Source organism: Antechinus flavipes, chromosome 3 (assembly GCF_016432865.1).
Source record: "Antechinus flavipes isolate AdamAnt ecotype Samford, QLD, Australia chromosome 3, AdamAnt_v2, whole genome shotgun sequence".
Taxonomy (NCBI): Eukaryota; Metazoa; Chordata; class Mammalia; order Dasyuromorphia; family Dasyuridae; genus Antechinus; species Antechinus flavipes.
The window spans coordinates 465,235,277-465,262,780 of record NC_067400.1 but is presented as its reverse complement, the minus strand read 5'-3'; the positions used below and the strand labels follow the sequence as shown (position 1 = coordinate 465,262,780).

At 36.1% G+C, this 27,504-nt stretch overlaps 1 protein-coding gene across 1 annotated transcript; it reads left to right on the top strand.

Moving 5' to 3' along the window:
• The first annotated feature begins 598 nt into the window (after nucleotides 1–598).
• On the top strand, nucleotides 599–27,504 carry IL17D (interleukin 17D). Its single transcript, XM_051986604.1, has 3 exons — nucleotides 599–835; nucleotides 1,364–1,662; nucleotides 26,213–27,504. Exons 1-3 carry the CDS (start codon nucleotides 821–823, stop codon nucleotides 26,529–26,531), a joined length of 633 nt encoding a protein of 210 aa, XP_051842564.1. The 5' UTR covers nucleotides 599–820; the 3' UTR covers nucleotides 26,532–27,504.

Sequence of the window (27,504 nt, the reverse complement as noted above, 5' to 3'; positions counted from 1 at the left end):
ATAACATATTAGGGGGGAGAAGAAAAACTCTGAGCCTCGTCCATCTTTTTGGTTCGACAAAATTGCTTGTTGATATAGCTGAACTGGAGCTTTCTGTCAGGTGCTTTTGGCTGGCAGATTATCCACAAATCTCTGTTAAATTAGATTAATTTAATATCGCAAGTCTTTGTTAAGCCACTACGACACACCAGACACTGTGCTAGGAACTGGAAGTGGGGAGGTGAGGGAGGTGATAGGCAGAAGATGGTTTAAAAAAAAAAAAAGTCAGCCCTCTTGGAGCCACGTATTGATGGAGACGATGGACTGGGATGTGTGGAAATGCACCATCCCCACTTCGGGACTCACACCCTCCTAGAGGATTCCCTTCTTGAGACCTCTTATTTTGGTGATTATTGGCCCCTACAAGTTACCCCACCCCCAATTATAAACACAAACACACCCATTACTCAGGACTTCGAACTGGCAGGCTGCTCTCGCTGCGGTCCCTTATGTCCCGCCCAGCAAGGGGGAGGGAGCGTCGCACAGAGTTAGTTTAGAGCCTCAACAGGCAAGTTAATGACTAAAAATTTAAGTGGTGTATGTGTGTGTGTGTGTGTGTGTGTGTGTGTGTCCCCGAAATGTTCCTGGCATCGGCGGCCAAGAGAGAGGCAGTCAACGTTGGGGCTCTCCTCCAACTTTTTCTCCAGTTTCTCCCTTGAGGAAGCGGAGTTCAGGGCACAAAGTTCGCTCCCGTCCGCCGCTGCCTTCAAGCGTCTCCGCTCCCATCCCGCTCTCAGCATCCCTGGCTTGATTAGCATCTCGCGCCCAGCATCCCAGCACCATGTTTCGAGAGAGGGTAAGCGGACTATGGGGGCGAAGTGTGTGTGTGTGTGTGTGTGTGTGTTGGGGGGGGTTGGCGGCGGGGGAGAAAGGGGAACCTTCAACTTCTCCTCCGATCCGGCAAAGCTCGAGGTTGGTTTGGAAGTTTTGCCTCCAAACCTTTACCTACAGCTCAACAAATTGAAGCACGGAAAACGGGCGTGGGGAAGAAAGAAATGAATAGGTGTGTGGGGGAGGTCCACGGGGTTGATTTGGGTCCACTTTATCCTCTGTCTCGATTCTCTGTGGAGAGGAACGAAGGAGAAATTTCGGATATTTGCTCTCTAAAGTCCTCCCCACCGTCTTGTCCTTCCCTCACCCTTTCATCCTCCCCTTCTCTTCTTCCTCCTCCCTTTCCCTCAGCAAATTTCCATCCTAGACGGGAACAGAAAAGTCCCGGGCGGGGGCCGCGGGGAGGGGGGATCTTGCAAATTAGGGACGAGGATGTGCAGAGCCTCACACATCTGCTTCCCTCGCATTCCGCCCGCCTCTTGCTGAGCCGCAGGTCCAGATGCCAGTGGCCGTTTTCGTGCTGTCTGTGCTGCTGAGCCTCAGCTCGGAGGCTTTCCGCGTAAACAAGCGCCCGGTGCGGACCCGAAGCTGTGCGGACCGTCCAGAAGAGCTTCTGGAACAGTTGTACGGGCGGTTGGCTGCAGGCATGCTCAGCGCCTTCCACCACACCCTGCAGCTGGAACCGCTGGACAAGGAGCGCAACGTGAGCTGCCCGGCAGGGGGCAGGCTGGTCCAGGACAAGAAGTACCGACTCCCCATCAACCTGCACAGCGTCTCCCCATGGGCCTACAGGTGAGTGCAGAAATTCTACCTTCCTGGGTAGACCAGGTGAGAATCGCGTTTGGGCCTGTATGTATGAAATTTAGGGAACTTTCCAACATCTCCCTCTTTGCCCCTCCAAAAGAGTTTTTTTAAACTTTGGCGCTGTGGGCTAATTCTTTTCCCCCACCCTTTAGATGGCAATGCTCATTCGCTGAGGCAGGGCTAGGATTGTAGGATGTTAATTTAGTCATTCAGAATATAAAGAAAACGAGCCTCAAGGAAATGGAAGAGAATATGCGGCTTCTCCTTATTTTTATGGGATTATGTATGGAAAGTTTGGGAGGAAGATGACTTGTGGGTATATATGTAAACCAAACCTTACATTCTTTCTGTAAAACCTAGGAATTTCTTATTTCATTGGAGGTATGGCTTAATTTCCACCACAGCCATTTTAATCTGCCTATAACTTAATAGAGACAGTCTTGGATTCAATAAGAGCTTAAAATCAAGAAGATTTTGAGTTTGAATCCAATATTGGATACCAGCCATGTGACCTAGAAAACTTAATCTTCCAAACCCCAGGTACTCTCTAAGAGAATGTCACAGAAGACATTCATGATAAAAGGAAATTACTTAACAGGATTTCCCCATACCACTGAAATCATAGTCTAAATCCCCACCCCACCCCCAATAAATCTTAAATTTATTTATTATAACTTAGGTGTAGAGGAGTTGTTGTGTACCAATCATTGTAAACAAGGTCAAATGCTCTGAATTTGATAGCAAGTATTTATCTTTTAGAAATGGATCATTAATTTTACGTGCTTTGTAGGACATAAACACAAGTTGTGGTGTTATTTGGCAGTGGTTACTACAATCACTTTGTGAAATGCAACTTTGTAAGTACTTTGGTCAGGTAAAATGAATTATACCCTATGTCAAACGTTCTTAACCTGGTGTTTACGATCTTTTAAAAAATATGTATACTTTTGATAACTTTATTTCAATATAATTGTTTTCTTTTGTAATCCTATGTGTTTTATAATTTTAAAGCCATTATTTTGATAAGGAATCCAGAGACTTTACTGGCCTGCCAAAGGGATCTATGACATAGAAAAGATTAGGATGCTTTCCTATGGGATCAGGTATATTTCATTGCAATAAATAAACACTTACCTAACAGAACTAGATTCTAAATCTGATGCCACTGCTGCTTATCCCTATCATGACACTGATCTCTGCACATTGGCTATATTGAGTCATTTTTCAATTGTGTCTGATTGTGACCCCATTTGGGATTTTCTTGGCAAAGATACTGGAGTAGTTTACCATTTCCTTCTCCAGCTCATTTTAGAAAACTGAGACAAACAGATTTCAGTGACTTGTCCAGGATTACAGAGGTAGTAAATGTCTACGATCAGATTGAACTCAGGAAGATGTCTTTTTAATTCCAGACCCAGCACTACATTCAATCCTTCACAATCTGACAAACATTTATTAAATGTCTACTGTGTGTAATGCTAGGCATCCCAAAATTTTTAAAAAGGCACAATCATTTCCTTATTGGGGCTTACAAAATCAGAGCATATAAGATATATATTGGGGTAAATGTGATATAGGATAATTTTTTTTTTCCTGAGGCAATTGAGGCTAAGTGACTTAATGAGGCCACACAGCTAGAAAATGTTAGGTGTCTGAGGCTAGATTTAAACTCAGGTCCTCTTGACTTCAGGGCTGGTGCTTTATCCACTGTGCCACCTAGCTGCTTCTGATTTAGGGTAAATTCTGATAAAGGCAAAAGGGAGAGCTAGACAAAGTGAGGAAGAAGAGTTCACTGTTACAGACGAATAAGAGAAAGCCCTTAAAAAGAAGTAGCCCTAACAAAAAAAAGTAGCCCTTCAGTTGACCTTTCAACAAATAGAATTTCAATAAATAGAAGTGCAGAGTATGTAAGGCATGAGTGTCAGTTAGGTCAGCAGGAGATCAGAGAACAAATATGTTTGGCATTTTGAGTGAGTAATGAGGTGTATGGTACATCAACAGAAAGCTACTGCAAATTTTTATAATAGACCTATGTATTTAAAAGTATCATACATAAACTTGGGCTGTGTAAAAAGAGATACAGTGTCTCTGTGAGAGAATAAAGAGATGTCAATCTTCCTGCACTATCCTGGTTAGGCAATTTATGGAATACTGTGTTCAGTTCAAAAGAGTACCATTTTAGCAAGCAGGTGTGGGAGGAACAAAAATCTTTTGATAGGGAGACATGTGGAAAGGGAAGGGATCACCTAGCCCCCTTAGGGGCTAGGATTTGCTTAGAAAGGAATTCTTAACCTTAACCTGGGGGAATTGGAAGGGTAAGTTATCTATCTATCCAAGGTCATATTGCTGTTATATGACCAATACTGGGTTCAAACTCAAATCTTCTTGACTTCAAGCTCTTAGACTATGTCTCTATTAAGTTATTGGGAGGTTAAAATGTACAGTGATGGAGCCACATCTCCAATGAAATAATAAATAACTGAGTTTTACAGGAAGAAGTTTAAGGTTTGGCTACTCTCTTTGGTTACTGTCTTCTTAGCACTTATAGTTTTATATAGATGATCTTTTTAAAAAAAATATTTGATAACTTATTTGAATATAATTAGTTTCTTCTGTAATTCTATAGATTTTATTTTATATACTAAGAAAAAACACCATTCTGAGAAGGGAGTTCATAGAGTTTGCCAGATTGTAAAAGGGGTCCATGACACCAAAAAAGTTGGGAACCCCTGATCAAACTCAAAGGGCATCATCTAAATTTAACTGTTCATCCAGAGATGGTTACTCTGGAAGCTCAGCATCTCCCTCTCCAGTCACCATACAATGACTCTGGTGCAGGAAGGAGTGAATGCTAGAAAAATAAAATATTAAACACTCATTTTTTCATTCTTGAAGTGAATGAGAGGGACAAGTTGCTCAGGGCTGTGAGAAATAGTAGCAAAGGCAGTGTAGATATTCCTGTATAGTTTTAACTGAGCTGCCCATTGATTTCACAGATGTGCTGCCTTGGCTTGGATCCCACCCAAATGATAGCACAAAATGCATATACTGCCCATAAAGATATAATGCATTAAAGGTTACTTGAATTTGTAAAAGCAATCTACTTTTAAAAGTAATCAATTTAAAAAATAAAAATGCCTAAATAAATTTAATCAAAATTTAATCAACTGAGCAATATGGAACAAAATTATGTTTAGCTGATTGAGACCTGGGACCATTTCATCTTGTTTATTAGAAATATCAAAGCATTTTCAACACATTTTTTCAGGATGGAGAGTAGCGGGTAGTTGTCCATTTCTGAACCTTCTGAATAGCTAACTGAGTGGGGGGAGGGAGTGTAGAGGCAGTGGTTTTATGAGAGAAATGGGAATTAGACCTTTCCTGGCTCAGATCTGATTCAAATGAAGCAAAAAGAACTTTTTTGTTTGTTTGTTTGTTTTGTTTTAGATCTATTCCTTTCTTTTTTTTTTTTTTTTTGATCATAAAATAGATCATTTTGATTATATTTTTTTATTGTTAATAGGCACATATTAAAATTAACACATAATATATAACACAAAAGTGTTAATAGGCACATATTAAAATAAACATATATAACACAAAGGTTGCTAATAGGCATATTAATAAGGGCATTTTGGGTGGCACAATGGCTAGAAGGCTGGTCCTGGCATCAGGAAAACTTCTCTCTGGTTGTTGCTCAGTTGTGACAGCCTTGTCCAGCCCTTGTTGTCCCCATTTGGCCTCAAAAAGAACTTTTTTAAACAAGGGAGAAAAGTGAAGAGAGAAAAAAGCAATGTTGCTAAAAATGTGGTTCAGGATTCTGAATAATATAGATTCAGACAAAGAAAGGCATTTAACCAAACTAGGATGTCCCTTAATAAGTGAAATAAACTCCTTTTACTTGCACCAGCAAAATAGAGTATTATTTGCAAAAACACTATCAAAGACAGTATGGTATTTTCTCCATTGGCACAATGAATTACTTGGAAATTTGTGGAAATCAAATTTAGATTGTTGCCAATGTTGCCATTATGCCTGTGGAAAAAGTATCTTTCCTTCCAGAGCTCAATGAAGACTTTTCTGAGATATTTTTCTCTGTCCAGGATATTTGGATGAAAATCAAACTGACTTTGCTCAAGGATATTATGGCCTAATGCACAAGCAAGGATTTTGTTAAGAGAAAAATACCAAATATTAGATGATATAGATAGGTTGTTTTGGATAGGTTGTTTTGTACAATTTCCTGGCAGATAAAAATACCATCACATTTACTTTGTGGCATGATGTCTGTTTCTGTTCAGTTTTAAAAATAAAAATACCTAAATAAAGCCAACTTGATTGCTTAGCAAGGAATTAAAGGAAATTGATATATTTAGAAATACTCCTATTCATTGCAAACGCCCCAACTTATTGCTGCTTGAATAGGACCAGTCACGCAATTATGTTGAAATACTAAAAGAAAACATATTCCAGCAATCTAAATAATGCTCAGTAGTTCCTTTAATTACTTGTGGTGGAAATCCAAAGAGAGTTTTTCTCCGGACTATGAATCATGTTCAGTCGTTTGTTTCTAGGCTTTATCTGCTAGTTTTCTAGGGCAGTTTTCCTACTTTAATCTCAATCTGAAAACAATTTGAGAGGAAGAATCTTCGAGGGTAAAGGGTGTAAACAGAGGAAAATCAGAGAAAGAAACAAGACTGGTCCCAGAAGAGGTTGGGTGGGGAGGAGGAAATAAGGTTGAATAACTGTAATGAAATAAATATGCTGTTCACATTCTTATACTATCAGTCTATAGGGTGATTTTCAAGAAGTAGCAGATTTCCTTCCAGACTTCCTGAAAACATGTAGTTTCATAGAATCTTAGTATTTAAATGAGACTTTAAAGATCAGCTTATCCCACTTTTAGAGATAAAGGAACTGAAGCAGGCAAAGGTTAAGTGACTTGCTCAAGATCAAAGATCTAAGGAAATATGTAAGTTGAATTTGAACTTAGATTTTCTTGACCCCAGGCCCACAAAGTTTACTGTACCAGGCCCACCAGGCACTACAGTACCACTAACTGCCTCATATCCTCCTGACTTCAGAATCAGGACTATGGTCTTGTGGAACAAAATTCTAAAGGAAGTCGTCCCCTACCCCCTCTTTAAAAAAAAATTCAGATCTGTGATTTTATCAATATGGAGAACTCCCAAAGTAGAAATTCCCTCCACTAGTGCAATCTGGAAATTCACCAGTGGTCATAGTCTTTAAAAATCACCACAGGTGCTAAAAAATTAAGGAACTTGACCAATCACACAGCTAATCTATATCAGGGGCAAGACTTAAGGCAAGTTTTCCTGTCCTCAAAGTTTGCCCTCCATATACGCCATGCCACCTTGTCTCTCATTATAGATATTATTCCTCCCTTTTACAGAAGAGGAAATTGAACTTTGGAAAGATTAATTTACTTGCCTATGCATATTTAGTCATGTATGATCCTTTTCTGACTCCATTTGTGATTTTATTAATCAGAGCTAGGTAGTATAATAAAGAGAGTACTAGGTCTGCAGTCAAGAAGATTCATATTCCTGAGTTCAAATATACCCTTAGACATTTATTTTTTTTTATCATTACACACACACATACACACACACACACACACACACACACACACATACATACACACATTTCTTTATGAATCATGTCAGGAGAGAAAAATCAGAACAATAGGGGAAAACCAGAAGAGAAAAAAAAAAGAAGAAAGAAAAAGTGAACATCATATGTATTGATTTATATTAAGTCTCCATAGTTCTCTCTCCGGATGCAGATGGCATTTTCTATCCAGAGTTTACTGGGATTGCCTTGGATCACTGAAAACCACTGAGAAGAACCAAGTCTTTTATAATCATCGCACAATCTTATTGCTGTATACACTGTATTCCTGGTTCTGCTTGTTTCACTCAACATTAGTTTGTGTAAATCTTTCCAGGCCTTTCTAAATCAGCTTGCTCATCATTTTTCACAGAACAATAATACTCCATAACTTTTCATATACCATAACTTATTCAGCTATTCCACAATTTATAGGCATTCACTCATTTTCCAATTTCTTTGCCACTACAAAAGGAGCTGCTACAAACATTTTTGCACATGAGGGTCCTTTTCCCTTTTTCATGATCTCTTTGGGATTCAGACCCTACAGAGACACACTGAATCAAAGGATAGGCACAGTTTTATAGCCTTTTGGGTATAGTTCCAAATTGCTCTCCAGAATGGTTAAATCAATTCATAATTTCACCAACAATACTTTAGTGTCCCAGTTTTCCCACATCCCCTCCATCATTTATCATTATCTTTTCCTGTCATCCTAGCCAACCCTTAAACACTTATTAACCATGTGACTATGGATAAGTTGTTTAACTCTGTCTCAGTTCCTCATCTGTAAAATTAGTTGGAGAAGAAAAATGACGAACCATTGCAGTATTCTCAAAACAAAAAACAAACCCCAGAAAGGATCATAAAGATTCTGATATGACTGCAAGACAATGAACAATGGATGATCACAGATCTAGTAAATGTTTGAGGCAAAATTTGGCTCCAAATATCCCCCAAATATAAATAGAAAGCTTTTTCACTCTACTATGCTGTAGTGAGTTCCTTGTCACCAAAGCTCTTTGGATAGATTTCATGTTAGAAATGTTTTTAAGAGGAGATTCAGGTATAGGTTACACTAAATGATTTCAAAGGTCTTTCATCTTTAGAATTCTATGATATCATGGTACATGTGTTCCTGTTTGGTTGAGCTTCTGAAAGTAAGAGACAAAAGTAACTTTCCCCTCAACATCTGCTGGGAACCTCTAATAGGACATGAGTATTAGTTTGAGCAAATGAATTACCAATGAGTCCACAGGCCCTTTTCTGTTTATGAGGATCCTAAAAATGAAAAAAGAAAAAGCAGCAAATAATGTTCTGGTTCTGAATTTGAACAGCAAATTGGTCCACCTGTATTTTGGAAAATAAAAGCTAAAGAGTTAATACTGCCAATAAAGCCCATTGCAAGGTACTGCACCTGTTTTAACAGGTTTTTTTTTTTTAATTTTATTTTATTTAATAATAACTTTGTATTGACAGAATCCATGCCAGGATAATTTTTTTACAACATTATCCCTTGCACTCGCTTATGTTTCATTTTTTTCCCCTCCCTCCCTCCACCCCCCCCCAAGATGGCAAGCAGTCCTATATATGTGTTTTAACAGGTTTTAACAGTCTTCACAAGTTCCTATGACTAACCATCAAGGGCTAACTTAGTATTATGGGAGAGGCAAATTAGTTTCTCCCAGAAATCTTTCATTCCTGAGACCAAACAGGGTCAGTCTTTGATTAAAGCATATCCCATTCCTGAGGCAGTGCAATGGGAAGTACATTAACTTTGGAATCATGGAACCTGAAGTGGTGCCACTACCACCTGTGTGATGCTGATCATCTAAATCAATCTGACTGGTCATCTATAAATGATGATCTCTGGGGTCCCTTCTAAAATTAAGTTTATGATTCTATGTGTGATTTGTTATCTAAGCTGCTCAAATCCACTAAATTACTGATCTTACAACATCAAAGTATTGCTTTTCATTACCACTACTGTGCTGAGCAAATATAGAAGCATTGTAATGTAGTATTGTCATAGGATTAAGGCCTTTTGTCCTGAAATCAAAGTCATTGGCTATGATGCAGTGTTTATTTTCTATAAATTCTCAGCTTTATTTGAGCATTCTTGCCACAGCCAGAGATTGAAGGCAATAAAGTTTATCCCGTCAACACTTTTTCAGTATTTGCACACCTAAAATGAGATGATTCCAATAACACACCTATCAGGAAGCAAGACTGAAGATGGAGGCTGGAATTTTTCCACCATTTAGAGGTAGAAAAGAGGTTATGAAAAGAGCAAATGACAAATGACAGTTTAAATTGCTAATTCCCTGGCAATGAATGAAGGGAATGAGCCAGGATGATAAGAGGAATGATTTTCATTCTTTTTCAAGACTTATGCCAGAGCACCAACTGGTCAGCCTTGGATTAAAATAGACTAAATCTTCATTAACCAAAGGAGAAGAGGTAGTTGAGCCATTTATCTTGAGGGACAGAATTCAGATAGACACATCAAATGAATGATTCCACATTTCGGAAATTAGGAGTGAAGCACCCCTTCAATCTGGAAAATCTGCATAAAAAATTTTGGCTCTCTCTTTGTACCAGAAAAGAAGTCTGAATATTTCTTTTTTGATTTTCTTTTGGCCTTATTATAAAATTTGCGTTAAGTATTTGGTCATGGATTCTTTGTCCTCTGCTGGCAGTTGTGTGTTGTCAGCAACTTCCACAAAACTTCCCCCAAATTTTCCATTTAATTTCTTATGCCAACCCACAACATATCCAAACTGTGATGGGAAAATTGCAATGTGGAATGGATAGCTATACATTGAAGCTATTAGCATGGGTGTTGCTTCTTCCTCCTCAAAGTGACATTTTCCAGCAACACTGAATGGAAGATAACTCTTCTAGCTAAGAAAAAAATCCAAAGATATTCATTCTCATTGACTTAACAAACAAACCACCCTTCTAGAATTGTAATCCAAGTATTTCTTCTCTAAATTCTCGTCTAACTCTAAGTCCTATGATTGAGCCTATGATCCTGAATTTTACTTTTCATGTGGATTCAACATGAAACAAATGGCTTATTGGTGTGGGATGGTATGGTAAATTTACTATTTACTGTCCAAAGAAGAGCTGACTGCCAAGGGATCAGCAACTAGAATAACATTTGACTCCCCATTCTTCTCCATCTGACTTGTTAAGGGATTAAAGACAGCCTGCTATGAGATAAAGAGAGCAGCAAAATAGGACTCAGGACTCTTACATTCTTGTCTGAGTTCTGCCATTGATTAATTGTTTGGGTTTTTTAATTTTTACTTGAGGTAAATCATTGAACCACTTCAAATCTCATTTTCTTGATCTGTTAAAAAAAAAAAAAAAAAGGTGGGGAGGTTCATACTACATGATCTCTAAAATCCCCTCGAACTCTGAAATTTGTTCATTTTAAGCCCCAGGGATCCAAGGTCTAGACTGCCAATCAAAACTAATTCAATTCAATAAACCCTTGTTACATACCTACTATACACTGGATTTGGAGTTAGAGGAACTTGGTTTAAATCCCTAGTTCTGTCGACCTCCATGGCTAATCTTCTTTAAGCCTCCATTCACTTATCAATAAAGTGGGTGTTGCAATAAAGACATTTGAAATCCTTTACAGCTTCAAATCTATGATGTGAAGGCCAAAATACCCTTGTTAGTCCTTTCTTTTATATTCTTCCAGGAGTAACAACTAGTTCTACAGCCAACCTATTTGTATCTTTTTCAGGGTTGAACTCACCAGAGTTAGCATTAGAGTATGGATCAGCCTAAACATTTATTTCACTCAGTGTCATACCTTGCTCTAAAATCAAGGATGTTTTTCCATTTCCTCTACAACAGGGCTTCTTAAATCTTTTGTACTTGAGACTCCTTTTCTCCAGAGAAATTTGCATATGACCTCAGGTAGACAGTATATAAAGTAGGTATACAATCAAATGTTTACTGATAATAAATAATAATTTTGCTACTCCCCCATTCCTTTGTGAGACTCTGTATGGGATCATGACATGTAGTTTAAGAAACTGAACTCTAAAAAGACATTCATGAGAAAGCTCAATGTCTGACATTTTCTCCCAGCGCCAGAAAGACATTGTTCAGAATTCCTTGGCACTGTCCACAAAAGATCTTTGGCTTGATGAATTCTTGATGAATGAGCTGAGGGTGAGGCTGTCAGTCATAATTTTCAGTAGAGGGAAGCTAGTGTAACTTCCCAGTCTCTCCATTCACTTCCTTGGCAGTAAGGCTGTGACATTTCTGGTCAAAAGAGAAATAATGTATTCATATGCTGGGATATGGAAGTGGGTTTTTGGCACAGGGAAATGATCCTTGCTTCAGATACAAGAGGTCTCAGATTAAATTCCAGGTCAAACCTTTTATACGGTTTAAGTATAGCCATGATGAGTCAGAGAACTCAGATCTTGCTTTTGTTGGTAATTCTGTCCAAGTCATTGGATCTTGGTAGGACTCAGTTTTCTCATCTTAAAAGGAAGAGATTATACTAGAGGTCTAAGGCCCTTTCTATCTCTAAGCTGATTTTATGATCCTCTTAGTGTCTGGTTTGGAAATTGGGTGCTTGTGGGGCAAAGTCTATATCATACTTGTAGACCAAAAGCTACTTGGAAGAAAGTAGAGCTTGGATCTTTATTTGGAATATTTCTTCCCAAATCAAATGTACTTTTCGTCTGGTAGGTTCAAATTAGCTATCCCCTCCTACGTGCCATTCAGTGTTTGTGATCCTAGATGTAGTGTTGGCCCTGAAGGCACAGAGATTGATAGGCATTTTGGGGGTGAGATGAGGTACAGACAGGGCAGTGGGAGAGCAGACCCATAATTAGCAATTTGGGTACCTAGGACAGTTTGGGTGCAAAAAAGACACAAAACATGATTTAAAATCAACTTTGTAATTAATGATGAATGTAAGTACTTACGACAAATTCAGTAGAATTTGTAGTAGAAAGAGTAATTAAATACTATAGCACATCACAGATGGGTTTTAGTAGCAAGGGGCACCATCTAGTAGCTTCCTGTTTTAAGTAATTACTTTTGCTTAACTAGATGCTAAGTTCAGTGGTTTCTATATTGCTCATGGAGTCCATGTGTTACCAAAATGAAAATGTAGCAAATTTCAAAGTTATATTTTAAAAATCATTATTTAAAATTTTTTCATCTTCTAAATCTTGGTGCCTTCACAAGCAAAAACCCCATCATCCCACCCTAGTTATGGCTCTGAGGAAAATTAGCCTAGCTGCTAATAGATTTAACTATATTGGGTTAGTTAGGTGGTAGAGTGGATAGAGAGCTGGGCAAAAAGTCAGGAAAACTTATTTTCCTGATTTCAAATCTGACTTTAGACTTTAGTGACCCTGAGCAAGTCACTTAACCCTATTTGCCTCAGTTTCTTTATCTGTAAAGTAATCTGGAGAGGAATGGCAAACTATTCTAGTATCTCTGCCAAGACAACCCCAAATGGGATCACAAAGAGTAGGATAAGACAAAACAACAATAATTAACTATTAGTGATGTGTTGTTTTTCCTGTAGCTAAAGAGCTAGCAAAAAATTAGTTACCTTCAGAGATTGTACTTATATTTTCAAAGCCAAGTACTTGTTTGTTGAATTAAATTTTTCTGCTTGTCAGAAAAGGTAGCATATGAAAATATTTGCTGACATGGACCCCTCTGAAATTCAAATACTCTTTCAAAAATGCACATATATTATTATGTACTATTCATGATAAATAATGAAGTTCTTTGTTTTAAAATTCAGAATTTAGCTTCATGCAGACAAAAACACAATTTAAGAATTTACTGATTATTCTTCTTTATTGTAGACAGTTACCATTTCCTCTACTACTTCTACTACTACTGCTAGTTAACTAGGAACTGCTAGCATTTATATAGCATCTATTATGTGCTAGGTATTGTGGTAGACACTTTATAAATATTATATCTTTTGATTCTCACAACAATCCTATGAAGTAGCTGCTGTTATCCCTATTTTACAGTTTAAGAAACAGAAGAAACAGAGCTAAATGATTTGTCCAGGGTCACATAACTAGGAAGTGTCTGAGACTAAATTTGAATTCAAGTCTTCCTGACTCTAGACCTAGTTGCCCTTTAAATTATAGCACATAAAAAGACAGCACTATTTTAAAACTTGCAAATAAACTATTTGACTTAATTATTGGAAATAATTGAATAAAGCATGGTAAATTAATATAATGGAATATATTACAATGAATGATGAATATGAATAAATCAAGGAAATGTGAGATATGAATGCTGTAACAGTGAAGAAAGATTCAAAATGAAATCATGACAACAACTCTAAATGTTGACAATATAGTAACAAGATTAGGGATCAGACCTGTTATTTCACACTTGTGAGAAATGCCCAAATGAGGAAACTCCTTCCCAATGTAAATGAGCATTTGCATAGCAATTTAGAGTTGCCTAAAGCACTGAAAATTTAAGAGACTTGCCTAGGATTGGGCAGCTAATATGTGTCAAAGGCAGGACTCAGATTTTCCTAGTTTTGAAACTAGTTCTCTATGCACTTTACCATTCTAAGAGCTAAAGGTAACTAAAAGCATTTCTGGTAGCAAACATTTTGTGTTACTAACTAATCAACAAGCACTTGTTAAGCATATATTTAATATACCAGGCACTAGGTGCCAGAAAGGCAAAAAAGAAACAATCCCTTGTTGCATGCAGCTTACATACATTTTAAAGCTTAATTTATCTTTTTTCAATTATAAATTATGAATATTTCTCTCCCTTCTACTTTGACACCCCATCTTGTAAATGAATATACATCATCAAGAAAAACAAATTCTCATATCAGTCATTTTATACTATGAGTCTATTATTTCTTTGTCAGGAGAAAGTAGCATGTTTCATTATTAGTCGTCTAGAATTGTCACTGATTATTTCATTTATCAGAGTTTTTAACTCTTTCAAAGTTGTCTTCACAATGTTGTCATTGTATAAATTACCTGCTGGTTCTACTTATTCTACATTATTTTATACAATTTTTTCCCAAATTTCTCTGAAACTATCCCTTTCATTATTTCTTACAGAATGATAGTTTTCTTTCATATTCCTATACCATAATTTGTTTAGCTATTCGAAAATCGCCAAATACCCGCCTTAGTTTCCAGTTCTTTGCCACCATAAAAAGAACTGCTGAAAATATTTTTTAATACATATGAGTTCTTTTCCTCTTTATTTGATCTCTTTGGGGCATAGACCTAGCAATGCTATTGCTGAAGCAATTGGTATGCTTAGTTTAATAGCTTTTGAGGCATAGTTCCAAGTAGCTTTAGCAATTTATATTCTAATGGGGGAGATGATAAGGTATATATGTCTCTCAATTGATAAAGGTATCTGCTGTGCTGATAAGGACACTGATTGGTAAGCTCTCTAAATGTGAAATATCACCCTTCTCTGCCTTTGAGATAGAAAAAAGACTCTTATCCTTTTGACTGAACAATGCCTCTGAGATTCTTCTCTTCTTTCCATAAGGGGAAAGAATCTAAGCAGAAAAGTCAGTTTTTGTATCTGAGGCACCAACTTCTGGGTAGCCAGTAAATTATTCTCTTCAATCTTTTTGCTCTCCCCTAGATTATTGAGTTGCCAATTTCTCCTTATAAAAGAAATCACCAGCCATTGATACTTACTGCATGATAAAAGTTAATATGTTGAATAGAGTTTAAGGAGTTGTTCAGTTAGAGAAAAAATGTGGAAGATGCAGCCTCTGACTTCTGGAGAGAGAGGTTTGTTGGAAGTGGCAGATGACCACTTTCTCCAGTTTTTTTGGTCACTCTGTGATTATATTCATTTGTCATCTTGAAGTTGGCTTATGTGAATATCTATAAACAGAAACAAATTAATAAACTGAATGAATCAAGAATTCCTTGAGACAGGAGCAAGCTAACACCTGTAAGTATTAAGTTGTTTCTTTTTTGATTCCTTGCTGGGACTGTCCCTTTTCATTCTAGCAGAATAGGTCCTCCATAGTCTTCTCACTCTTCATGATGTTTCTTACATTTTTATACTAGCATCTTCTTATAAGCATCGCCCAATAGGTATTGCTCACAGTTATTATTATTATTATTAGGTGTGTGTGTGTGTATATATACCATGAGAAGAATACATACATATACATAAAATATAAATAGTTAAATACAAGCTAGTTGGAAAGGGAAGGCACTGGCAGTTGTGGGGGGGATCAGCAAAAACTTCATGTGAAAGGTGATACATACTTAAGCTATATAATGAAGAAAGAGAGAGATTTTTGGAACAGATGCCAAGTGGACATTTAGTGAATAGTGCCAAGGAGGGAGTAAATTCTAAGCATGGGAGATGGCCAATCAATTACATGGCCATTGAGAAATGGAGCTTTGTGTGTGAGGAACAGAAAGAAAACCAGTTTAACTGGAAAGTAGGATTCAGGAGAAGGAATAATGTACAAAGGGAAGAATTAGATCTAGGTTGTAAAGGACTAAAAGCTAAGTCAGGTTTATTTTTGATTCTAAAGGCAAGAGGAAACCAGTGGCATTGATTGACTAAAGGACAGGGAAACCAAAGGCATCATCTGCTTAGAATATTAGCTTGTTTGTAAAAAATTGATAGAAGAGGATAGTCAAAGATTAGGAGCAGTATCACTTCATAAAGAAGAGAAAAGTAGAAGATGAAATCAGTTTGAATAAAGCTTGGTAAGAGACATAACTAAGTAAAATCATCCTCAGGGCATTTACGGGTGAAATGGAAGAAGAACAACAAAAACCAAATAAAGATGAAAAACATCTGCTGTGATTTTTATAATAAACTTTTTTTTTTTTTTTTTACCATCAAGTGGTAATTAAGCCACCATACTTGGGACTCTAACATCTCAGTGCCAGATGTGGTTCTAAAATCCACAGGAACAGTAGTAAAGTGAAGAAAGATGGGGGAAGTGTCTGGATTAGACCAAGAGTACATAAAGGAGATTTTCCTGGAAGTGACATAATTATAAGGACATAAAGGATTGAGTCACAAGGCATCTGAAGGAGGGGAAATTACCAAAGGTATGGGGGAAAACTCTCTCAAATAACTATTGATATATGTATGTTTATTTTTCTAGGCATGCAAAACTTTTATGAGAATCATATACCAAGAGCATCCTTGATCAATCAGCAAGTATTTACTAATTACTATGTGTCAGGCCCTGTGCTGGCACAGGGAATACAAGTACAAACAGTGAAATAATTCCTACTCACTACATTCAAATAAGGGAAACAAGAAGCATATGTATGTGTGTGTATGTATATGTATATGTTTTGACTTTTGAACTATGATTTAAAGGAAGAGAGGGATTCTATAAGATGGGGAAAAGAGGAAGTGAATTTCAAGCAAGTTTTGCCAGTATAAAGGCATATAGATGAGAGATAGCATGTCATTTATGAGGAACAGAGAAAAAGCTAGTTTGGCTGGATCATACCATGCAAGAGGAAGAATAATGTCCAGTAGAGATGAAAAGATAGATTGAGTCTGGGTTATGAGAAATTTTTAAAGAGAAACAGAGTGCTGTATTTGTTCTTAGGGGTAGTAGGAGGCCAGAAGAGCTGATTGGCTGGAAGAGTCATTTGATAAGATCTACACTTAAGAAAAATTTCTTTGGTAGCATTGCATAGGATGACCTGGAATGGCAAGAAGCCTGAAAGTGGAAGATCAATAAGGAGGCTGTTAACAATAATGTGAGCAAGAGGTAATGAGGGCCTAAATTAAGGAAGGGGTCAGAAAACATGTCATAGTAGTAAAAATGGCAAGCTTTGGCAATTCATTGAATATGTGAGTGAGTAAGGAAAGTGAGTAAATCTGGTCTCAGACACTTAACACTGTCTGGCTGTGTGACCCTGGGCAAGTCACTTATCCCTAATTGCCTCAGGGGAAAAAAAAAGCATACAACCCCCCCCCCCCAGGAAAAAAAAAAAAAACCAAGAAGGAAGGGGTTGAATGGAAAGATAATGAATATGATTAGGTTTAAGAACTCTCTGAGATATGCAGTTTGAAGTATCCAATAGGCAACTGGTGAAGCAGCACCAAAATTTGGAGACTGGGACTGAATATACAGATATGGGAGCATAAGTAGAAAAAAAGCAAGTACTACTTGCCTTTCCCAGTGATATCCCTCAGTAGACCATATCTTTATCATTACATAATTGACTAAAAGATATAGAGACTGCAAGATCCAACTATGCCTATTGTTTGTGTATTACAAAAAGGCATTTTCTTTTGTAGAGAAAAGCATTATCTTTAAAAGCTTTCTTCCAACTTGGTATTTCCTCATTCACATATTAGAATAATTCAAGATTCCCTGAAAGATATAAACAGAGGCACTGTTCATGGAGGCTCATCATCCATATCAGGCAAAGTGCAAGGCATGCTTGCCCAAGAAATTCACTGCTATTGTGGAAGAGATCCAGTGTAGAGTTTAAGTTGAAGAGGAATTCCTAGAGCAGCTAGATGGTGCGGTGGAAAAAGCATTGGTCCTAGGAGGACCTGAATTCAAATCCAGCCTCAGACATTTAATACTAGCTGTGTGACTCTAAGCAAATCAATTGCCTTGGAAGAAGAAGAAGAGAGATTCCCTATAAGCAATGAGATTTTCAGATGGTCTCATTTATAGTTTGCATCAAGTCCTGGAATATTGCATTGGAATGGTGAGTCTCTTGATCTGTAACTACTCTAAAAGCATTTGATATAACCATTCAAACAAAAAATCAAATAGATGAAGAATACTTTTTATCCAGATAAAAGTCATAGATATGCAATCTATAGAGCTTGTCCAATAGGATGTATTTTGGAGAATTGGTATAAATTGAAAAGTGGGTTCAGAATGAAGTAGAAAAAGGAAAGGGAGTTGTTACCAGCAGAAATAAAAAGCTTCTTAAAGAGTATGAACTTGGTTTTTATATACACACATAATGAAACTTGAATTTCAGTATCATTGATTTCTTTTGTATTCCCATGTATTTCTTTCATGCATTTAAAAACACTGGAACCATAGACTTTATCAGCTTGTTAAAGGGATCCATGACAGAAAAAAAAAAAAAATTGAGTCCCTGCTCTTAAGTAATGCTTCTATTTTGATATCAGATTATTACAATGGGAAGATTCTTGTTGCTTTAGGGAATGCATCTCATGGTCTCCTGGAATTTTATCCCTCTCTTTTTAAAAATTGCTCCTTATGAAGTTCAAAATTCCTGAACTTGTATCTTTTTCTCCCCAGACTTGGCTGTCAATCATTCTATTCAGAGCTCAGTTTCCATCCCCTCTAATCATCCCCAGAGGATGTACCCTTTGTTCTAGGATTAAGCATGCCAGCTGTCACTCACACATGCCAAGCTTCATTCGTGGTCAGTGAGAAGGTTGTCTGAAATTCTTAGAGAAAAAACTTGATTTATTTCAAGTATGTTCTCATGCCAAGCACCTACTAAATTATGCTGAAATACAGAGGTATTATTTTCCTGGAATTTTCCTGAAACAACAAAACCAAAAAAAATCCCCAACCTATATTATCTGATCTTTTTTTGTGCAGAACCACATTTCTTTGAATCACTCCTCAATATAAGGATATGTCCTTAGTTTCCAGTTTTTGGTTACCATGAAAAAAATAAAGGTGAACCCTGTCTGAGCCTTGATGTTAGCTAAACCATTTTCTATCCTTTGAAAGAAAACCAGAAAAGAGACCATATGTGCTTTGGAAATGACACATTTCTCTAAAACATTAAGACAGGGAGTGGGGAATGGGAGAGTAAGGGTGATCATTGATATTTCATTCTGATGCTGTGTAGAAATCAAAACTCTGGTGGGCAATAATTTCATGGCTGTTTCTGAAATACCAAAATCTCTTCAGAGCAACCACAGTGTATAACAATGAGCTTTCTTATTATTTGTTTTCTCACTTTGTAGCCAAAAATTCTTCCCATTTCTTGTTGTTAGGGCTAAGGAGAGCCTTCTGCCCTGGTGAAAATGTTCTCTGCTTCCCAACAAGGGAATAAAAGAAGGGAATAGAAATGAGAAGAAAGAAATGAAAGGAAGGAGGAGATATAAAAGGGGAGAACAGAAAAAGAAAACAGAAGACAAAGCAGGAAAAATAAGACAGCTTAAAATCTATATGAGATTTGTACTGATGTGCAACCCATCTTCTCCCCTTGTACCTTGCCTTGTATACAAATGAAATGTGACATAGAAAAAGAAAACATTTTTCTTTTTAAATAGGTTTAATTTTTTTTTCAATCGACAAACATTTTATTATTTATTTAACTGCAAGATATTCAGGATTAAGTGACTTGTACAGGATCACATGTAGCTAGTAAGCTTCAAATGTGAGAGGTCATCTTGGAATCTAGGCCTTCCCTTTCCAGAACCAGTGTTTTATGCATTGCACCACCTAGCTACCTTTGATGAGCTTATTTTAAATCTCTCTCTTTCTCTCTCTCTCTCACTACCTCCTTTTGCATCTCGCACAGTGAACAGATAAGAAAGAAAAAGAAAAATTAAATCTGGAAAATAAAGCCCTCAATATGTAGCTTCATAGTTTAGCAACAAAGTCTTATATTAGGTATGCCTGTAAATATATGTCTTTTTCTGCATTTTAAGTTCATCATCTCTTTGTCAGAAGATGAATGGTATGGTTTCTCTTCATTTTTTTTTTTGGATTTGTGATTTATCATTGCTTTGCTTAGAATTCTAAAGTCTTTCAAAGTTGATTTTCTTTATAATATTGTTATGTAAATGATTTTATTTCCAAACACTTCTCTCTCTGTCAGTTCATAAAGGACTTCCCAGTTTCCTCTGAATTGTCTATTTCATCATTTCTAATAGTATAGTAATATTCCATTACATTTATATGCTATAGTTTGTTTAGCCATTCCTCAATATGTCTTTAATTTCCACTTTTTGGCTACCATGAAAAGAGTTGCTGTCTGTGTGTGTGTGTGTGTGTGTGTGTGTGTGTGTGTGTGTGTGTGCTCCTTTCTTGATTTCTTTAGGATACAAGTTTAATAAGTAGTTAGTTTGGGAACTAGTCACTTTCTGGATTTTGTTCCAAATTGCATTCCAGAATGGCTGGAATAATTTATAACTCCAATGATAGGGTTATAGTATACCCATTTCCTCACATTCTTTCCAACATTTGTCACTTTCCCATTTTGTCTTCTTTGCCAGTCTGATAGGTAGGATAGGCCTAAATCACAGTTACTTTACTTTGAATTCCTATAATTATTTATGATTTAGATCATTTTTGTATGATTATTGATTGTTCTCTTTTTTTAAAACTCTTCATATCTTTCAAGTATTTATCTATTGGAAACTGGCTTAATCATATAAATTTGAATCAGTTCCTTATATATCATATACATTAGACCTTTTTCTGGGAAAATTGTTACAAAATTTTTTTCCTTAGATTTGCTTGTGTAAAAACTTAACTTTATAAAATCATTATTGTCCATTTTTTTCTTATGTGATCTTCTCTTTTCTTGATCCTTTATGATGTGAATTTTTATAACTACATCATATATCCATTTGGAAATTATACTAGTTTTGCTTGCAAGGTATTAGTCTAAACCTAATTTCTGCCAATTTGATGTCATATTTCCAGTAGTTCTTGTCAAGCATTGTGCTCCTATTTTTAACCTCTCTATACAGTATACTACCAACCAACCCCTTTAAACCAATGTTAAATTGTAAAACATGGAAAGTACATATAAAGTTGAATAGCTCATAATGGTATTAAATAATTCAGTTTTTGATAAAGTGAAAAACATACTATGAAAAAATTTTGATAAACATTTTATTTGGTAAAAATTCCTGGAAAAAAATGGAAAGCAATCTGGCAGAAAAAGACTTTGACAACTCTTTCTTACATTTTAAATGGATATGGAAACTTAATATTAAAGATCCTACTATTTAAAAAATTAGGAGAGTAACAGATCATATACCTCTGACAGCTATGGATAAGACATGCATTCTTAATCATATGAGAGAGAGGCTTTTGCAAAAGATAAAATAGATAACTTTGATTACGTGAAAATGAAAATTTTCTTCATGACAAAATTAATATAGCTAAGAAGGGAAGTGGTCTAAATGAGGAAATAAAAAAAAAACTTTGTATTAAATTTCTTTGGCCAATTAGTAACCAAGATATATAAACAATGAATAAACATACACATTAGCCACTCCACAACAGATAGAGGAATATGAACAGTTTCTTTCCAAAAGAATTGTAAAGTATTCATAAGCATAGAAAAGAATGCCTCAAAACAATAATAAGAGAAATGCAAATCAAAATAATCTTGAGATTTCACCGAATACTCTGCAAATCACCAAAGATGACAAAAATGAGTAATGATGAAAGTTGGAGGAATTATGGAATCATAAGCACACTATTTGTAGAACTGTGAAATTATCCAACTATTTTGGAAAGGAATTTAAGTTTATGCAAATAAGGGGACTAAGATTTCTATACTCTTTGATCCAGACACCTTATTACTGGGCTTATGCTCCAAGAAAGCCATCAATAAGAAAAGTCCTCATATACATCAACATATTTATAGTAGCACTTTTTGTGATAGCAAAGAATTGGAAACAAAATAGATACCTATCAACTTGTGAAAGGATAAACAAATTGTGATACATAAATGTAATGAAACATTACTGTATGGTAAGAACATATTTATGTGATGAATACAGAGAAGCATAAAAAGAGTTATGTGAACTGATACAGAATGAAGTAGGGCCAAGAAAACAATATGTATAATACCTACAATATAAATGAAAACAATCACACACCAAAAAAATGAAAAGTGAATGTATCAAAATTACAAAGATAAAGCAGGACTCCACTGAAGAGACATCAGATGACATCTCCATCCCACCCCTTCATAGAGGTAGACAATCAATTGTTCTGATTTTCTTCTTTAAAAATACTTTTTTTTTTAAATAGGGGATGTTTCTCTGGGGAGTGGGAAGGGATGAGCTATTGAGGATAACCATGATGATATTAAGAAATAGAAGCCATTAATAAACTTATTTTTTTAAATACATAAATAGCTCTACTCATCTACTCATAATTTTCTTATAGAACAGTAATATTCCATTACACTCATATACCATAACTTATTCAGATTTCCCCAACAGATAGCCATTCACTCAAGTTTTCAGTTCCTTGTCACTACAAAAAAGGCTACTACAAACATTTTTGCATATATGGGTCCTTTTCCCTCTTTTAGGATATTTTTAGGATACAGATTGAGTAAAAACACTGCTAGATCAAAGGTTATACGCAATTGTATAGCCCTCTGGACATACTTCCAAATTATTCTCCAGGATGGTTGGATCATTTCACAACTCCACCAACAATGCATTAGTGTCCCAGTTTTCCCACATCCCCTGCAATATTTATCATTATCTTTTTCTGTCATGTTAGTCAATCTGAAAAGTGCAAGGTGGTACTTCGGAGTTGTCTTAATTTGCATTTCTCTCATCAATAGTGATTAAGAGCATTTTTTCATGAGTAGGAATGACTTTAATTTCATCTGAAAATTGTTCATATCCTTTGATCATTTATCAATTGAGGAATGATACGAATTTGAGTCAGTTCTCTATATATTTTAGAAATGAGGTCTTTATCAGAAACACTAGCTGCAATTCCCCCCCTCTCAGCTTTCTGCTTCCCTTCTAATCTTGGCTGCATTGGTTTTGTTTGTGCAAAAACTTTTTAATTTAAAATAGTCAAAAATTATCCATTTTATACTTCATAATATTTTCTAGTTCTTCTCTGGCCATAAATTCCCCCCCTTCTCCACAGATCTGACAGTTCTTTATCTCTAAATCATGAATCCATTTTGATCTTACCTTGATATAAGGTGTTAGATGTTGGTCAATGCCTAGTTTCTACTATACATTTTCCAATTTTCACACTAAGTTTTATCAAATAGTGAATTCTTATCCCAGAAGCTAGAATTTCTGGGTCTATCAAACACTAGATTACTATTTGTCATTGACTATTTTGTCTTGTATATTTAATCTGTTCCACTGATCCACTTAGCTAGTATCAAATGATTTTGATGATTGCTGCTTTATAATATAGTTTTAGATATGCCATGGCTAGGCCATCTTTCTTTGTATTGTTTTCCATTAATTCCCCTGGTATTTCTGACTTTTTGTTTTTGCAGATGAATTTTGTTGTTATTTTTTCTAGCTCTATAAAATAATTTTTTTGGAAGTTTGATTGCTATGACACTGATTAAGTAGATTAATTTAATAGAATTGTCATTTTTATTATATTAGTTTGGCCTGCCTATGAGCAATTGTCATTCTTCTAATTGTTTAGATCTAACTTTATTTGTGTGAAGTATTTTATAATTGTGTTCATGTAACTCCTGGCTTTGACTTTACAGGTAGATACCCAAATATTTCATATTGTCTACAGTTATTTTAAATGAGATTCTCCATCTCTTATTGATGGGCTTTGTTGGTAACATACAGAAATGCTGATGATTTATGTGAGTTTATTTCTTGCCATTCTGGTAAAGTTGTTAATTATTTCTAGTAGTTTTTTAGGAGATTCTCTAAATATACATCATATCATCTGCAGAGTGATAATTTTTTCCTCATTATCTACTCTAATTCTCTCAATTTCTTTTTCTTCTCTTTTTAAAGCTAACATTTCTAATACAATATTGAATAGTAGTAATGATTATGGGCAACCTTGTTTCACCCCTGATCTTATCGAAAATGTGCCTACTTTATCCCTATTATTAAAAAAAAATGGTTACTCATGGAAAAACCTGTCTTTTTATGCCAACACTTTTGAATGGTAGGGGAACTTGGAAAAATAACAGTCTCTATAAAATTTTAAATGAATATCATACAGAAAGCAATGGAGAGGTAAATGGTGGGTGTGAGTAGACTAAAGTGAAGCCAATGAAGAACTTTAATGAAGAGGAGTACAAAATGGCATCAAGGAATTGTAATGATAGAAGAAAAGATGGGATGATTATATGACCAGACTGAGTCATGATAGATTGATAGTGCCCCACTGGTACCCTCACAAAGTGGGAAATGAAAAGAAAGGAGGAGGGAATAAATATTTGTATAGCATCTACTTTGTGTCAGGCATTGTTTTACCTGAATCTTATAACAACCCTTCAAAGCAGATGCTACTATTCTTTTCCCAAAGTGAACAAGTTCCTATGCCTTGACATGTGAGGTGAACCTTTATGGTGAACATATATGTAGATATAGCTATAGATATAGATATAGGAAAGGGGTATACAGCATGTCCCAGGGCATGGATTGATCGTAATCTTCAGTAGAGAGAACTTTCAAATCAATGCAATCACATATCCGTTTGATAATTCAATTATGGATAATAGATTTAAAATTGGAAGAGACTTGAGGCCATCTAGAATTGCAAACCTTAAATAATGGCAGACCAAATGGGAATAATGAGTTATAGGGAATGGTACCTCCCTGAGCTATCTGAAAGTAGAGAATAAAATAGGAAAGAACTCTTGTTACATAAAGGGCTGTCAGGAAAGCACTTGCCATGTGGAACAATCTACATCTTGATTTCAGAAGTATCTTCGGTTGCCTTCTGGCTTGTAGTGGAAGAGTAGAAATATTAGACTTCCTCTTTTGTGAGTGTTTTTCAGATATTGATATTTGATTCTCTGTCATGAGCAGAAAAGGGGAGAATAAGAGGATGTTGGAAATGCAGCATTAAGTTTAAAATGCAATATTCTTTTTTTAAAAGTAGTCCTAATTTATACTGAGTTCCTTAGATGGATCCCCCATTCCTTCTAAGAGGAGGGACTTCCAACACTGGCAGCTTGACAAAGGAGCTGTCAACTTGTGGTGGTCTCAGTGAAGATATCTCAGCTGTTTTTTTTCCTATGTGAGTCACCCAATCAAGTGGTTAATGACATTGAACACTGACTTTGAGTCAGTGCAAACCCTTCTCTAGCATTATCAACATCCTTTTGGATAATCTGGATTCATCATTCTGCTTCTGGCTAACTTGGATTCTGCATTTCATTTTGGCTAACTTAGATTCAGAATGAACACTTGGCAATTGCCCCTGAACTTGGGGATCCATTGTCTGCCAAATAATTTCCCTTCTCAAACTTGTACACTTAAATTTGCAGCAGGCATGCTATCTATTTCTCTGCTCCCCACATTAGCAAATTCTTAATTTTTGGGTGCATTTTTGCTAAAATTAAAAGTGGGGGGGTAATGTGAGTTTCCAGTAGGAGCATGAGATAACTCCCTGTGCTCTCTATTGCTAATACTAGAAGCGCTGTTGTCCCTTGAGATGACTGTATTTATAGTTTATTCAAAAAGGGAATGTGCATGTTCTCATTTTTCTCTGTATATAGACTGATTAACAAACCATAAAAGTTTTTTAAAACTAGCATACAAGAAAATAGTTCTGGAAGCCCTAGGGTTCAAATGAACCATATGTACAAATTCTATTTTTTTTTAACTTTTAAAAATTTAATGAAAAGCAGGTAATTTATCTTGTTTAGCATAATTTGAAGTTTTAGGTTGGAGTATATGTACATAGTAACTAAAGCTGTCCTCTAAAATAACTGTTAGACCTTTTAAAGTTACTGATCTATTTAGCAAATGGTTTCAGAGCTTGTCCTCACTTAACATAAATAGTGACAGATTCATCTGCAGCTATTTCTCCTGGCCATTAAAAAAAAAAAGTTAAATAAATTACAAATGCTACCAATCATTCTTTGTTAGGTAATATCCTCCAGATGGTCAAAAAGCACTCAATAAATCTGTTGTTTAATTTGTTTTGTTTTTTTCTTTTCCCATGCAGAATCTCCTATGATCCCACAAGGTATCCCAAATACATGCCTGAAGCATATTGTTTGTGCAAGGGCTGTCTGACAGGACTATACGGAGAGGAAAACTTTAATTTCCGCAGCACCCCAGTATATATGCCCACAGTCATTCTGCGCCGCACTTCGGCCTGTGCTGGGGGGCGTTATGTCTACACAGAAGATTATGTGACCATTCCAGTTGGGTGCACTTGTGTTCCAGAACTAGAGAAGGAGTCAGAAAGCCTGAACTCCAGCATTGACAAGCAGGGAATTAAGCTATTGATGAACCCAAATGACAAACCCACAACAAACTGAACTAGAAGAAAACTCATCAGCTTCCCTCTTCACTTTTTTTGTCCTTGCACAGAATCAAAAAATTAAAAGCAAATGAAAATCTGGTTCCTCCTGAAAGGCTTCCATTGCATAATACAACTGCAAGGATTTCACCAGGTCATGAGGAAATGAAATTGAGTCATGAAGAAGGGTCTTCTTTTTAATATAGAGTAGTCTACAATTAATGTCAATGTTGTTACTATTCTCTTTTCTGAACAAAAGTTAGCATGGTTTTTGTATCTTGGTTTGAAATGCATTAGATAATTGGAATAAATCCGTAAATCATATTCATCTATTATTTCCAACTGCATAAATTGGCATAGAATAAGGAGTGCCCCTGGAATTTAATTTCTCACAATGCTTGGGGCCAAGAGAGCATAGCTTTTAGAAAGAAATTCTCCGGGACTGCCAGAAAAAAAACCTGCCAGAAATTTGGGGCAATGATTATAATGGGAAAATGTAAGATATTAAGCTTCATAGCCAGGAGAGTGAAGAAACTGCTGGGAGCTTAGCAAGTTCAGGTTGGTGATTTCTCTGAGCAATGAATAGAACACCCAAATTTGGAGATGGACTAGCATAAAGACTGTCAGAACTGGGAAGGAGCAGGAGCAGGGATGGAAAAGATTGCAGCAAATGACAGATAACATTGGAGCCAGGTCCTTCAGGCCCATCCTAGCTGCCTTTTTAAGAAGTTACTTATCTTCTTCCTGGTCACTGAGGCATACTGACATGAGTCAAAGACCCATTGATAATTTCCTCACCCTGAGGGTCACTTTTTTCAGTAGGTACCTCAAAAGCTTTTTTCAGGTTTCTATCCCATCTTCTTCTCCTGAAAGATGTATGAGATTGCATTCTGTGTATGGATATAGAGAATATATATATATATTTTTTACTTTATTCCCATCCTTATTATTTACATTGTTTTATGTCCTCATTAAATGCTTTTGCCATTGGA